The sequence below is a fragment of the Acanthamoeba castellanii genome (genome assembly GCF_000313135.1).
Source record: "Acanthamoeba castellanii str. Neff unplaced genomic scaffold scf7180000084522, whole genome shotgun sequence".
Lineage (NCBI taxonomy): Eukaryota > Discosea > Longamoebia > Acanthamoebidae > Acanthamoeba > Acanthamoeba castellanii.
Window position 1 is genome coordinate 1 of NW_004457402.1, and position 12,300 is coordinate 12,300.

A 12,300-nucleotide genomic window follows, 5' to 3' on the forward strand; every position below is an offset into this window, starting at 1 on the left:
CGTGTCGTGTTGTGTGTTGTGTGCGTCAGAGCAGATCACGCATAGAGAAGAGGCGGGACGCCTCCGGGGGGGAGCACGCACCTGTGGATGGCCGCGAGGGCAGGGAGCCCCCGACCTTCTGCACCATCTCCTCTCGTTCCTGCTTCCAATCGTTCAGGCATTTCTGGAATGCTGCGCTGTCTTCGCGCGAGTAGAAAGCGAACCCCCACGAACCCTCTGCCACACCGCACACACCCCACACACCGCACACAGCCAAATACGAGTCAACACCAAACGAGTGGCCATGGGTGGCTAGTATGGCGAGTCGGGCTCGGGTACCCTCCTCGGGGATGGCGAAGTAGCGCATCGAATCCTTGGTCGGTACCAGGATGGCCGCGTCTTGTTTTTCCACTATCATACATTCGGCATCCTGCCCAACGAGAATCGATGAGTCGTGTGCGTGTGCGGTGGTGTGTGCAGTGGCGTGTGCAGTGGTGCGTGTGGTGCGTGTGGTCGACGTCGTGGTCGACGAGTGGCGTGTGCAGTGGTGCGTGTGGTGCGTGTGGTGCGTGTGGTGCGTGTGGTGCGGTGTGTGCGTGTGGTGCGTGTGGTGCGTGTGGTGCGTGTGGTGCGTGTGGTGCGTGTGGTGCGTGTGGTGCGTGTGGTGCGTGTGGTGCGTGTGGTGCGTGTGGTGCGTGTGGTGCGTGTGGTGCGTGTGGTGCGTGTGGTGCGTGTGGTGCGTGTGGTGCGTGTGGTGCGTGTGGTGCGTGTGCCCATACCTGGTCGTAGAGGTAGAGCATGGCTGTGCCTCGGACAGAATTCAACACGAGCGAGACCAAGCCGTTGATTTCGGCTGGTGGCCACACCGAGGCCCTGTCATCCACCCACCTCAAACGATGAGCAACCCCACACCACACACACACGCACGCGCACTAGCACAATGGACGTACAATCGCATCTTCTCGGCTTCGTTGGGCACGTTCATGCACACGGAGACATACCACGTGGTTGAGGCGTCGAAATAGATCTCTTCGATCTCGTCCTCACCCTCCGTGACGCCCCCTGTGTGTGTGTGTGTGTGTGTGTGTCAGGATTCTGTTCCATTCCCTTGCGTTTATCATCGCGCCATTGACTTGCCCGGGAAAATGAAGGGAAGGCCGCGATTGCGCACCGTAGACGCTGCTTCGCTTGCCCACCAACTCCTGTCGATCGCCGTAGACCGATCCGCCGCTCTTCCACTCGCTCGTTTCGCCCCTCTTCTTCTCCTGTGGTTTGGTTTGGTTTGGTTTGGTTTGGTGGCATGAACCAGATCCGTGATGAGCAAGAAGAAGAACGAAGAAAGAAGAAGGAAGAAGAAGTGGTGTGGAGAAGGTCACCTCTTCGCTGGGCAGATCCCTGAAGTCTGTGCGCTTGATCTCGAGTGTTGTTCGGTCGCACAGACGGGGCAAGTCTGTTCCCACGATCAGCTGCGTGCGTGCGCGTGCGGTGTACGGTTGTGTTGCGTGTGCGGTGTTGCGTATGGTGTGCGCGTGCGGCCACACGCGCGGACAATAACGAAAGCAATGGTCGCGAAGAACGAAGAGGAGCGGAGAAGGGCGTACCGCCGTGAACGGGAAGGCTAGAGATGGGCTTCTGCCACATCTTCGTCAGTTCCTCCTTCAGGTCCCAGTGCATCGACACCGGCCGCATCCCTGCTCGTTAATTGGCGATTTAATTTAAATTGAATTTCTTTCCGCAGAGAATCAATGGAGGGCAGGCAGCAGAGCTCATTTGCGGTTGAAGGGGGGCGACGTACCTGTCTTGGCATCATGCATTTCAAAGGGATGGTCTTTGTCGCCTCGGATCTTGACCCGCACCTTTCGCAGCGTATTCCGCCCCAGAATCTTCCTCATGCTGTCTTACTATATGTATCCAATGAATCTATGCGCGGGGTGGTCTTCAATTCTTTACACCTTGGCCGTTGTTGTCAGCTCCCTACAATCGATTTCCGTTCCGTCTGTTGTTTTTAATTCAAATTTAATTATTAAAATAAATAATTTATATATGAAACATTCCAAGTATGCACCTGTGCTTGGGTCACCCTCAGCCCAGCAGCTTCCTGACCTTTTCGAAGACGACCCAGAGCACAGCGTTGGCTGGGACCGAGCGGAGAATGCACGGCGTCCAGCCTCTGAAGAATCGCTTGACGCCCGCCTCCGCGTACAATGTCCTAACACACACACGAAGCGAACGCAGCGAAGAGGTGAGCTCGAATCGGATCTATAGAAGGGTGGTGGCGGGTCTCGCAACCTTGCGCAGTGTACGACGTTTTTGTACTTGCGCTGGTGCTTGTCCAGGGCATCAGCTTGCATGCTCGACTGTTGTGTGTGCGCTACCCACAGTCAGCCATAATACCATCCTGTGCAAGCACACACACACGACACACACGACACACCACACACCCCGCGCACCTTGATCACATCCGTAGGATAGGTGAGCAGCCAATAGAGGAGTCCTCCCGTGCCGCCGGCCGCGAGGTACTTCCAGCCCTCCTGCCGCGCGCGATTGGAACCAATGGGAGTCAGGCTCGCCCAAGCAGGGGACGCGCGAAAGGTTACCGGGGGGGAGCGGTGTACGAGTGCGGCTGTGGACTGGCCTGGCCGCGCGAGCGCTCGTCGCGCGAGCTCGTTGAAGCCGAAATAGAACGAAAACGCCGGCGTGTTGCGGAGGAGCGTGGCGCCGAGCCCTTGTCACAACAACCATTGGGGGAACGATTCGTGTGAGATCTGGAAAAACGAACACACACAACACGACGCACGACACACGACACACACCGCACCATCGCACCACAGCACCACCGCACACACATGTTACCTTGGTAGATGCCTCGCAGCCCGTAGTGCTTCGTGATCACTCGCGCGCATCCGAACACATTCTGTTTTATCACACCGTCAGCGCGACGTGTCTCATGGGGAGCACCGAAGGGCACGGCGTACGTTATAATGGTGGGCTGACGTGCGTGGTGTGCCCTGCTTCTCTGCCAAGATCTGGACTTGCACCTGCGACTTGAAGAGGTCGATCGGACCCTCAACGAAGCTGACGACGGCGCCCGTCATCATCCCGGCCAGGAAGTGGCCCACTGGCGGCAGACTCTCGACGCCCAACGCTCGCGCCACCCACGCCTTCGACTGTCCGAACGCTGGCGCCATGGAATAGTAATAAATAATATAAGTAAATAAATATAAATATTCACACAAATATTTATTATGTTTATATACATTTAAATAAAAATAGTACGCAAGGAAAAGGGTACAGGTGAAGAGGCAGGCGCGGAAGAACATCTGCCCCACCAGTGGTGAGGCCACTCCCTTGTACAACCCACCGATCCCTTCCCATCTGCAGTGTTTGGGGGGAACGATAAGAATGAAGGAGTCGAAGTAGAAGATGAGGAGGCGCACTTGAGGGTCTTGACGAGGCAGTCCCAGGTGTTGCGGTAGAGCAGCGTAGCTGGAGCGGCAGCACTGCCGCCCTGGGTTTGAAGACGCACCTTGAGCGTGTCGAACGGGTGGCCCACTGCACAAATGGCCACCCCGCCCACCGTGCCCGCAGCCACATCCTTCCACGCCCCTGCCATCTTTAGCTGTTTCTCTTGCCCTTGCTCACTCTTCAGGCCCTGCACCAAGGCCAATTAATCAGTCCTTTTCCTCTTCAATTTCTCTTGATTTCCTTAGTTGCGCAGTGGTGTGTTCGGAGGCAAGGAGAGGTATGATGAATGATGTTTTATGGTCACAAAGGTCTGCCCCAAGAGGGTGCAGGTAACGAAAAGTACACATATGTGGCTTGCCGAGAGGATGTAGCTCGCATTCTCTCAAACAGAGATGAACAGAGGAGGTAGAAGAGGAAGCGTTTAGGCGCAGGTGACGGAGCCAAGGGCGACGGTGGGGGCGTCGGGGGTGGTGCCCTTGGCATAGCGCTCGACCACGCCGGCACCCTGGCTGGCGCCGACCTGGAGGTTGCCGTAGTTGAAGGCGACGTTGAACACGGCGGCCGAGACCTGGTTCAGCTCCCACCACTGGCTGATGCTGGTGCCCGAGGCCAGGGTGAAGGTGAGCTGCGCGCCGTTGATGGGCTTGCTGCCGGCGTTGTTGATGGTGAGGTCGTAGATCTGGAACGAGAAGGCACCGTCGTCCCACTTGCCACCCTGGGCCTCCGACCGAGCGACCAGCGCGGCCTTGGCGGCGCAGCCCTGGGCGGGCGACGGCTGCGGGGTGCTCACGATCGGGCCGGACGACGACGAGGGCGAAGGCGAGGCCGACGGCGAGGGCGAGGCAGACGGGGCGGTGCCGTAGTTGCAGGTGGCGACGCCGGGGATGAAGCCCGGGGCGGTCTGCTGGCCGGCCGAGAGGGGCGAGCGCACTATGTAGCCGGCACCCTGCGAGGCGCCGACCTGGATCGGGCCGTAGGCGGTGGGGATGATGAAGACGTCGATATCGGCGGCCTCGCGCTGGAGGTTCCAGAACTGGTAGATGAGATCATCGTCGCCAGCGAGCTGGAAGCTGATCTCGCCCTGAGTGATCGGGTACGAGCCGTTGTTGGTGATGACCAGGTCGTAGATCTGGAACTGGAAGTCGCCCGAGGTCCAGTGGCCGTCGGTGGTCGTGCGGGTGGTCTGAGTCACCTTCATGGTGCAGCTCTGCGGGGTGAGGCTCGGCTGCGGCGTGGCGACGATGGTGGGCGCGGCCGACGACGAGGGCGACGGGGGCGGCGGGCGAGGCCGAAGCCGACGGAGCAGCGGGCGAAGCGGAGGCCGACGGGGCGGCGGGCGAGGCCGACGGGCTGGAGCTGCCGCAGGACTTGGCGGTGACGGTGATGGTGGCCTGGGCCGAGGTCTTGATGATATAGCCGAACTGGTGGACCTGGCCGGCTACGATGCCGCCGTTCTGGATGCGGTAATCGGGCAGGCGGTAGCTGCCGTCGGCCTCCTTGACGAGCTCCCACAGCTGCTCGAGGTCGCCACCGGTGATGGAGAGGGTGACGGAGGTCACGGCCTCGGAGCCGGCGACCAGCTGGGCGTTCCACTGGGAGTAGGCCTGGCCGTTGGAGGTCCAGGCGCTGCCCAGGGTCTGCTTGACGGTGACGCTGCACTCGGCTGCGGCGTAGGCCAGGAGGACGGCGAGGAAGAAGAGGGAGAGCTTCATGTTGTTGTTGTTGTTGTTCAGCTCCACGTGTTGCTGTAGTTTGCAGTGGTGGGCTTGCTGTTGTTGGTGAGAATGGTTAGAGATCCCTGTGCCGCGCCGTTTTATACCTGGTCGGTTGTGCGCGGCTCTTTGGCGAGAGCCACTGAAAACTCAGGTATAAATTGGTCGGCCAATGGCAGTGTGAGGTTGCAGTCATCCGGAGCAGGCACCAGCCAACAACATCAGCATGTCAGTGAACTGAGGTGGAATATCATAGAAATGATATTGCCAAGGTGGTACATACTCATACCCCCTTGAGAACGGGCCACCTGCGTAACATCCGCCACGAGCCGCTCAGCCGGCGCATGGCTGGCTGACCTCGCTGGTCTGGAGCACAGACCCTGGGCCGCGTTCGTGTGTGCCTTGCGATGTCGTTAAGGTGGCGGTGCAGAGGAAACGGAAAAGGCACCAAAAGGGGAGCGATTTCTCGTCGGCACTTACGCCGGCCTGCGCTCGGATTGGCCGGGACAAGGGCCTTCTGAAACGACGCGTTGCGTTTTCATCGCCCAACAGACCTAGCAGCACTCGCCACACTCTCCACGCACGCCAGTCAGAGCGCACAACCGCACCAAGCACCACCACTACCAACCACACGCACAGTAGCTTTACCATCATGTCTCTGGTCTCGTTCCTCACCTCGCACCACGCCGGCGAGCTGGTGTTCGACAAACTCGAGCTGCACGAAATCGATGAACACACCACGGTCCAGCAGGCCCTGAAGGTGCGTTGGAGCTCTTCTCTTCGTCTCCTTGTTCAACGCTCTCTATTTCTCTGGTCCCCCTGGGCTGCCTGCACGCACTCACGACACAACGCGCCACACAGATCTTGAAGGAGAAGAACATCAGGGCACTTCCGGTCACGCGCACGGAGGGTGGAAAGAAGAGCTACACGGGAATCATCTCCTCGTTCGACCTCATGGCCTTCATCGGCTTCGCCTCCTACTTCAGGTTCCGCCCCTTCGCCTTCTCTTCGTTCTTTTGTCTCTTTCGCTCTTTCTTTTCTTGGCGCTGACGTTGGGGGAGGGCAGCGACCTGGTGGAGGCGAAGACGGAAGAAGAGAAGGCGAAGGCGTTCGGCGAACTGCAGATCGCTACGACGATCGTGAAGGACCTGGTGGGCCAGGTCTCGGCTGAGGGCCGCACCGTGTGGACCTTCGCCCCGACGCAGAGCCTTCTCCCCGTCTTCGACTACTTTTCCAAGGGTACCTACCACAGCACACATCAGCACAGCATCGGCTTGAGCAGATGTTGACGATGAAGAAGAAGGAAGAAGCAACGCGTACCTCTTTTGACCCTCTCGTGCGGGCAGGCGTGCATCGCGCGCTGGTGGAGCAGAAGGACGATCACACGGGCGCGCTGAGTTTCAGGCTCCTGTCGCAGACGGATGTGATCTCCTTCCTCGGCGCCCACATGGGCAACCCGTCCCTTGCGCGGATCTTCAGCAAGCCGTACGTACAACGCCGCCACAAGATTGAAACGTTCAGTTATATAACCTGTCCCACACCATACAACGCGCACGCAATCAGAATTGAGGAGCTGAACCTGTGTAATCCTCTGGGCCGTGGCTCGCGCGAGCCGGAGCTCGTCACCATCTCCACCAAGGAGACGGCGTTGGAAGGTATGCGCTGCCGTCTCTGCGTATTCTGAGCTGTGATAGCCTAGTGGGTGCTGATGAGAGGGCGTACCTGGGTGTTGAACAGGTTTCCGGGTGATGCACGTGAAGGACATCCAGGCCGTGCCTGTGGTCGACGACCAGGGCGTGATCGTCTCCACCCTCTCGACGTCCGACACCAAGGGCCTCGATGCGAACAACATCACCAAGTGCCTCCTGCCCGTCATCGGTTCGCGCACTATGCTGCTCTTTAGTCTGCTTAGGTGGTATTGACGCACCATTTCTCTGTACGTGTGACCGAGAGTAGACTTCTTGAAGGAGATGCACGGCGGGCGGCTCATCCACCCGATCACATGCACGCCGAAGGATACTCTTGGCGAGGTGGTCCTCAAGATGAAGGTCGCCACCATCCACAGACATCAGGTTCGTCCTATTCTTTGTGAAAGAGGGGAAAGGGTAAGACTGACACTGAGTGGTGATGGGGCGATCGTACAGGTGTGGGTCACCAACGCCGAGCGGAAGCCGATCGACGTGGTGTCAATGAGCGACGTCCTGCGCACCCTTCATGCCGCGGCACAGAAGGAGGAAGGGGGACAGTAAAGCAGCCACGGCACATCCATGCGCAACCACCCGCGGATATCATTATTCTCCATCTTCTATCGCAGCTGCATATACTTTCCTCTTCCCTCAGCCAGTGGGTCAATGCTTTAGTGTGCGCTAGGCGTACGAGAGTCGTTCCAAAAGAAGGAAAGAATCATAACCGTGAGGCCGCACCGCTCAGTCCACGTTGTCCAAGCTGTCCTCTTCTGCAATGCATCAGAAGGAGCACGCTGTGAGTTTTAGTAACCAACGCATGGTATTGCGTATTGTTTGACACGCACCGTTCATGGGCATGATGGACATCCTAGAGAACTGGCCCCCCACCTCGTTGCCGCTTTGGTGCTCCCCGCGACCTGCGTGACCCGGCGAACGTTAGCGTAGGTTGGTGAGAATCAGGCATGCGCCCAGGAGTACCAGCAAAGTAGTCGTATTCACTCGCAGGGTAATCCTCCTCGTCCGTGTCGTCTTCGTACTGGCCTTCGTCTTCGTCATCATCGTCGTCGTCATCGTCGTCATCGTCATCGTCGTCATCATCTTCGTCTTCTCCTTCGCTGTCGTCGACTCGGTAGCTCATGGCGCGGTCACTATGGAAGTCGACTGCACAGATAGCGAGGAAGACACTATTAGCTGAGCTCTGATAGCAGCGAAAATGGGAAAGGGCACCTTCAGGGAACTCCCCCGAGAAGTCGAGGAACTCTTCAAGAGAGAATCCGGGCTGGGTTGCGCTGACGACGTCCTACAAGATGATAGTAGTCCGCTCAGTGCACTGCTGTCACAGTAGAGAGGAGATGGCCGAACGCACCTCCGAAATAATATCGAGGGGACGGGTCGGGTGGGGCATTTGCAACACTACACCCGCCAGGTTGACCACCTTCACGCGAGGCTCCAAGAAGGTAGCAAAGTGTTTGCGCTCATCCTAAAGGAAAAGAGCAGAGTCAAGGACAAGGAGCGGATGGGGATGTGAGAGGGAAGCAAACTAACCTCGTTGAGAGTCTTGTGGGTGACTCTCACCGGCTCCTTGACGGTGGGCGGGTGAAGCGCGAACAACACACTCTGGTCCTAGAACCGAACAGGTTACACAAACAACTCTTCGGAGCAGTACGAGAAAATAGAAGACTTGAATCTTACCTGAGGATCATCGGTGCGATCATAGGTGACCATAAAATGATGGGCCTCGGGGAACGAATGCACGGCCAAGTGCGAGGGGGACGAGTACATCCCTGTATTACGTAAAGTGTTATGAAAGCAACACAAAGCGCACCAACGAAAGAGGATAGGCACCTGCAGGGAGTTGTACAACTCCAAGTTCGGTCAGTCCGGTGGGGTTGATCTGCAAGGGCACAAGGATATTCAGGCCTGGCCGTAACAGTACATCCTAAAGCAGCAGATCATAAATACCTGGAAGGTCGTGACCAGAGTTTCGCTCTCCCTCCCCGTGGAGACAACCACACCCAGAGTTGCTTGTTCATCCAGAAGACCGGCAAAGACCGCTTGAGCTCCCAAGGTCTTGCAGAGCTCGAGAGGCTTCAGTTCTGCGAATATGGTGCGTGAGGGAATGTCAATATGGAGGAACACGAGGCGTGCGGAGCAACGATATTGTGGTACCGGTCTTGTCGTGGAGCTTAACACGACCGCGTACAGCTCCAAAGTCTCGCTTGAGCGCAAGATCCATATCCAAAAGGGTGTACTGGTGTAGTGGGCAATTGAATAAGTTGAGCTCGGAAATGATAAGTGAGGGGGGATGGGACAAACCTGCACGACGACGGGGTAGCCATCTTCTCCAAGGACGAGGAAGACGATGAACTCGTTCGTCAGGAAGAGAAGCTCGCCGGGAAGAAATCCATACCACTTCAAGTCGTGGATTGTCTTCAAGGTATCATCCTCGCGCCACAGGTACCTGATGAGCTGTTTGTCAGTTGTGCTAGTAGAGGCTCTGGCGCGATAGACAACGAGAAGAGTACCACATGCGATGCTGAATCCCATCGTGGGTGCTGTAGGTCAGCAGGTACTTGCCGTTGGGTGTGTAACCTTTGACGACAAGTGAATCGGACATGGGCAGAGTCTTCTGGTTGGTGCCAACTTTGTGGCGCAGGAAAAGGTCCGAATGACGAAGGCATGCGCGACCGCGAGCCTGTCGTGGTTGGAACCATCAAAAGTCAGCAATGAGAGCGAAGGTGCAATTCGCTCTCATTGCATCATACCTGGCCCGAAGGCTGGCCCTGCGCCTTGGCTGCGCCTCTGCGGGCTTTGATGATCTTGCGACCAGCCTATACAGGTACGAAGCATGAGCAATCGCCACACGAAGGAAGGACATGAGGCAAGAGAGTCGGCATACCGCCGCTTCGGCCGTGAGTTTGTTCGCCTTGGGCGCTTCGCCGCGCCTCGCTCGGACGATCTTGCGGCCATCCTGCTCAAGAACCATGAGCGGCACTAAAAAGAGGTATCGAGCAGAGCATGTTTGTACCTCCTGTTGAAGCTGGGGCTTGAACTCGAACGCCTGTTGTTCCTGGACCACGCGACCTTTTGAAGAACAGCTGAATGAGCCTCGACTGGCTTTGCGTCTGTGCACCACGAGCGACAGGGAGCGTACCGTGGCTTGGCTGCTTTCCCTTGGGTCCCTTCTTCTCACCTCCGCGCTTGCTCAAATCGAAGGGTGACACCGGCTGGGTTGAGTTTGATTAGAACACGGCTGCTAGCGCCGCTTTAGAGTTCAGGCAGAGGGTGGGATGATGCCTTACCGTTTCCTTTTCCTTGCCCTTGCCCGTGTCCAGAGCAGGAGAAGCAGCAGCTTCCGCGCCAAAGACGAATGGCGGAGGAGAGGCGGTAGTCGTAGGAGAGAAGGGCGAAGACGAGGCCGCGAACGGGGTAGAGGGAAGAGACGTCACCGAGGGCGAGGGTGCAGGACTCTTCCTCGCGATCACTACCTTCTTTCTCGTGGCTCCTCCTCGCACCGGGCTGACCGCTGCGCGCAAACGGTTAAGCATGGCCAGAGGTCATGAGGGTTGTTGTGCGCCGCAACTTGGATCCCGTACCTGGAAGTTGTTGCGCAGCACCGCCAAAGACGAAAGGCGCCTCTTGCCCAGAGCTAGGGGAAGCGTAAGGTGATGAGGGTGCACCGAAGGTGGGTACTGTTGGCGGTGGTGAACAGTCAGACCAGAGGAGGAAAACGAGAGGAAAGTGCAGGTATTACCTTGAGACCCAAACTGGAAAACGGGCGAGGGCGTGCTTGTGCTCGCGAACGTCGAGGAGAGGGGCGATGAAGCACCGAACACAGGCGCACCAGGCGAGAAACTGCGCAGCAAATGAGAAATCAAATTTGCGCACTCGGAGATCGCGCTTGGGACAGGTGCTGTACCTGCCGAAAGCGGCTTTGGGGTCAGGGCTGGCCGAAGGAGGAACGAATACGTGCCCAGCCTGGGCATTGCCGCCAAAAACGAAGGGGGCTGTGCGGACATAGGGGCAGAATGAGAATCGCGTTTATCTACAGCTTTTTGGGTCCGGCAGAGATACGCTGTACCTGAATGAGGCGAGTCCATCCTGATTCAATTCTTGGCTTCTCCGAAATCAGAGTGAAAGCAACAGATGCAGGCTTTCGTTTCTTTCCCATTTTCCGTTTCGCGCCAAATCGTTGGTATGCCAAGTATGTGTCACAGCTCCCACGTGGGCCTGTACTTCTGCAGACCAGCACAACCATCAACAGCACCACTCCCGTTGGCTCTTTTTAGAAACAAGGCTAAGGCCAGCTCGTGAACCATCTCTCTCGGCACTCTTCTCTTGCTCCCTTTGATGGAACGCCTGCCTTCGAGTTCGACCGATAGCGCTGCCCTGGACCAGCTCTCTGCCTACCTGGAGCGGCTGGGTTGGCCCTCGGCTACCCCTCCGCCCCCGACCGTGGACACGCTGCTACAACTGCACGCGCTCCACGTCCGCAACGTCGTCTTCGAGAACCTCGACCTGCACTGCGGCCGGCACATCTTTCTCGACCTCCCCACCCTCTTCGCCAAGATTGTGGAACGACGCCGAGGTGGCTTTTGCTTTGAGGTGCCCACAGCCTCCCTCAAACATTCATCTCTTCCTCTCCAGCCTGTAGAGCATCTACGCGATATTGGCGTAGCACTGACGCACACTCCTTCGTTCAGCTGAACGGCCTCTATGCGCACATGTTGGGCCTGCTGGGGTTCAACGTCGCACTCTACCCAGCTCGGGTGTTCGTCGAAGGCGCGTGGAGAGACTCCATGAGCCACTGCGTCACCGTGGCCCGGCTGCCGCGCCAAGTCCAGGAGGGCTCCGCCACAGCTGCCAACGGCATCAATGAGGAGTCGGCCAAGGAGGAGGTCTGGATCAGCGATGTGGGCTTTGGTTCCTCGCCTCTCATTCCGCTGCGGTACGACCGGCTCGGGGAGGAGCAGGAGGGCGACGCCGAGTGGACGGCCTTCCGCTTCAGCAGGGTCGTGAGCGACGTGCCCGCGGACAAGGGGACCGAGTGCATCCTGCTCGAGCGGTGCGCCAGAGCGGACGGCCAGTGGCAGAAGAACCTGCTCATCTACCTCCAGCCGCAGACCCTCGCCCAACTCGTACCGAGCTGCGAGGCACGTACTCTGCCAGCTCTGTGGCTGTCGCTAGCAGACGACTTACTCGAGAGTTGTGCTGGCGCAGGCCCTGCAGGCAGATGAGTCCGCGCACTTCAACAAGCGAATCTTGGTCTCGGTGGTGACCGACACGAAGCGAACGACGCTGAGCGGCGCGCGACGCTTCGTCACGACCACCTTTGCCGACGGCAAGCGGGAGGAGACCGACATTTTGGCTCCCTTGGGGTCATCAGCGGAGGACAACCTGCGAGAGAAGGAGGTCTACGCAGAGGTCCTCCGGCGCGAGTTCAACATCGTGCTGACGCC

The 12,300-nt window shown here is 58.2% G+C and overlaps 5 protein-coding genes and 1 pseudogene across 5 annotated transcripts; 2 read left to right on the forward strand and 4 right to left on the reverse strand.

Annotated features, from left to right (window-relative positions):
- Window positions 1–82: 82 nt before the first annotated feature.
- ACA1_031510 (uncharacterized protein) lies at window positions 83–1,871 on the reverse strand (the record flags this gene model as incomplete). Its single annotated transcript, XM_004337919.1, has 8 exons — window positions 83–216; window positions 319–409; window positions 759–852; window positions 930–1,041; window positions 1,151–1,244; window positions 1,356–1,429; window positions 1,581–1,670; window positions 1,775–1,871. Coding segments are annotated over 8 exons (786 nt in total), but the record flags the coding sequence as incomplete, so codon positions are not given.
- Window positions 1,872–2,061: 190 nt separating this feature from the next.
- Window positions 2,062–3,592, reverse strand: ACA1_031520 (mitochondrial carnitine/acylcarnitine carrier protein; the record flags this gene model as incomplete). Its single annotated transcript, XM_004337920.1, has 8 exons — window positions 2,062–2,188; window positions 2,269–2,336; window positions 2,430–2,510; window positions 2,577–2,704; window positions 2,833–2,893; window positions 2,955–3,157; window positions 3,272–3,354; window positions 3,417–3,592. 8 exons carry the CDS (start codon window positions 3,590–3,592, stop codon window positions 2,062–2,064), a joined length of 927 nt encoding a protein of 308 aa, XP_004337968.1.
- A 273-nt stretch (window positions 3,593–3,865) lies between these two features.
- ACA1_031530 (carbohydrate binding domain cbm49 protein) lies at window positions 3,866–5,156 on the reverse strand (the record flags this gene model as incomplete). Its single annotated transcript, XM_004337921.1, has 2 exons — window positions 3,866–4,669; window positions 4,704–5,156. 2 exons carry the CDS (start codon window positions 5,154–5,156, stop codon window positions 3,866–3,868), a joined length of 1,257 nt encoding a protein of 418 aa, XP_004337969.1.
- A 652-nt stretch (window positions 5,157–5,808) lies between these two features.
- On the forward strand, window positions 5,809–7,284 carry ACA1_031540 (CBS domain containing protein; the record flags this gene model as incomplete). The annotated part of the gene is made up of 8 exons (XM_004337922.1): window positions 5,809–5,916; window positions 6,018–6,142; window positions 6,223–6,395; window positions 6,503–6,641; window positions 6,720–6,811; window positions 6,894–7,034; window positions 7,113–7,228; window positions 7,252–7,284. The coding sequence occupies 8 exons, from the start codon at window positions 5,809–5,811 to the stop codon at window positions 7,282–7,284; spliced, it is 927 nt and encodes a 308-aa protein (XP_004337970.1).
- Window positions 7,285–7,582: 298 nt separating this feature from the next.
- ACA1_031550 lies at window positions 7,583–10,827 on the reverse strand (annotated as a pseudogene).
- Window positions 10,828–11,191: 364 nt separating this feature from the next.
- ACA1_031560 (Nacetyltransferase) lies at window positions 11,192–12,296 on the forward strand (the record flags this gene model as incomplete). The annotated part of the gene is made up of 3 exons (XM_004337923.1): window positions 11,192–11,429; window positions 11,624–11,998; window positions 12,145–12,296. The coding sequence occupies 3 exons, from the start codon at window positions 11,192–11,194 to the stop codon at window positions 12,294–12,296; spliced, it is 765 nt and encodes a 254-aa protein (XP_004337971.1).
- Between the last annotated feature and the right edge of the window lie 4 nt (window positions 12,297–12,300).